This window comes from Austrofundulus limnaeus, unplaced genomic scaffold (genome assembly GCF_001266775.1).
Source record: "Austrofundulus limnaeus strain Quisiro unplaced genomic scaffold, Austrofundulus_limnaeus-1.0 Scaffold912, whole genome shotgun sequence".
Lineage (NCBI taxonomy): Eukaryota > Metazoa > Chordata > Actinopteri > Cyprinodontiformes > Rivulidae > Austrofundulus > Austrofundulus limnaeus.
Window position 1 is genome coordinate 111056 of NW_013953314.1, and position 1684 is coordinate 112739.

The window sequence follows — 1684 nt, forward strand, 5'->3', positions numbered from 1 at the left end:
TCCATGTACAGGTTTGCAACAATAGTGGAAACTGGGGAGCCCATAGCACAGTCATGTTTCTGCCTATAGTATTGTCCCCCATATGTGAAGTAGGTTGATTCCAGGCACAGTTTCAGAAGTTGACACAGTTGTTCTGTGGAAAGAGTGGTTCTGCTGCTAAGAGTGGTGTCTAATTTTAATCTCACACAGACCACACCCACCACCTTATCAACAGGAACACACATAAAGAGTGATGTGACATCAAAACAGACCGTAATTTAATCAGTTTCCATGACTGACAGGTCATAATACTAACAGGTCACAGTAATGACAGGTCACATTACTTATAGGACATAAAGCTATAGATTATAATACTTACTGGTCACAATATTGAATATTCACAATATTGATAGGTCACAATACTAACAGGTCACATTACCTACTGGTCACAATACTGACACCTCACCATATGTAGAGGTCACAAAACCTACAGGTCATAAAACCTACAGGTCATAAAACCTACTGGTCACAAAACTGACAGGTCAAAATAATTTTAAGTCACAATAATTTTAAATCACAATACTAACAAGTCACAATACTGACAGGTGTTATAAATTATAGGTCGTAACACAGATAAGTCATAATTCATACAGGTCACATAAATGAAAGGTCACAATATTTGACAAGTCACAATATTTTTAGGTCACAATACCTACAGGTGATAATACTTACAGATCACAGTACTTACAGGTTGCAATGACATGTCACAATACTTATAGGTCACAGTTTGAAAAGTCACAATATTTACTGGTCACAATACTTACAGTTCACAGTACTCAGAAACACAAGGATGTAATTGTAATTTTTCTCCACCAGTATCCGACATAAATATCCTCCAGCATGTTCAGCTGTGATGTTGATGATCAGAGAACAGTTCCTGTTCAGACTCAGTCTGGCAGCTCCAGGTGAACTCTGAACAACTTCTCCTCCTTTAACCACAGTCTGAAGCTCAGAGTTTTCATGTTTGTAAAACCAGTTGAAAGAGGAGCATGGGTCAGATGTTGAACTGTAACAAGGTAAAACAYCAACATCTCCAGGTCTGTGATAAAAATAGAGAGTTGCTCCTCTGATGCCTGCAGCAGAAAAAGCCACATTTAGAAAACAGAGAAGAAACAAACATCATCCACAAACTGAAACGTAGACTTCCAGATTTATAATTGTAAAGAAATAATGGGCCTCATGCAAATGCCGTTCGTACGCACAGATTTGTTCTTAAGTTTTGCGTACGAGTGATTTAGGAGAATTTGTGGCATTCACCAATGTTTTCGTATTCTACGATTTTTTTCAGATACGAACAAAATTCACGTGTGGTCCGGACCTGTCGTAGATTTTACGAACAGCCAGTCTGCTGTTATCCAGACGGGTTTTCCTCCCTAATAACTTTATATTTCATTAGTTTGAAGATGTTTTGAGTTGAAAATAAATTACACTCCATAATTATGTTGACAATAGGCTATTCTGCTTGAATTAGAGTTATAATTTTAAATGTAATAATTTAGACTAACAATATAAATTGTCCATTCGTCCGTTTTCCGCAGCTTTACCGGGATCAGGTCGCGGGGGCAGCAGCAGTGAGACCCAGACTTCCCTCTCCCCAGTGACACTTTCCAGCTCGTCCTGGGGGACTCCGAGACGTTCCCAGACC

The 1684-nt window shown here is 38.9% G+C and overlaps 1 protein-coding gene across 1 annotated transcript in view; it reads right to left on the reverse strand.

Annotated features, from left to right (window-relative positions):
- Positions 1-677: 677 nt before the first annotated feature.
- Positions 678-1684, reverse strand: part of LOC106533240 (uncharacterized) — a 12814-nt gene continuing 11807 nt past the window's right edge. The window contains exon 6 of the mRNA XM_014029478.1: positions 678-691. Coding sequence (XP_013884932.1) covers positions 678-691 — 14 coding nt within the window. The remainder of the gene's footprint in view (positions 692-1684) is intronic.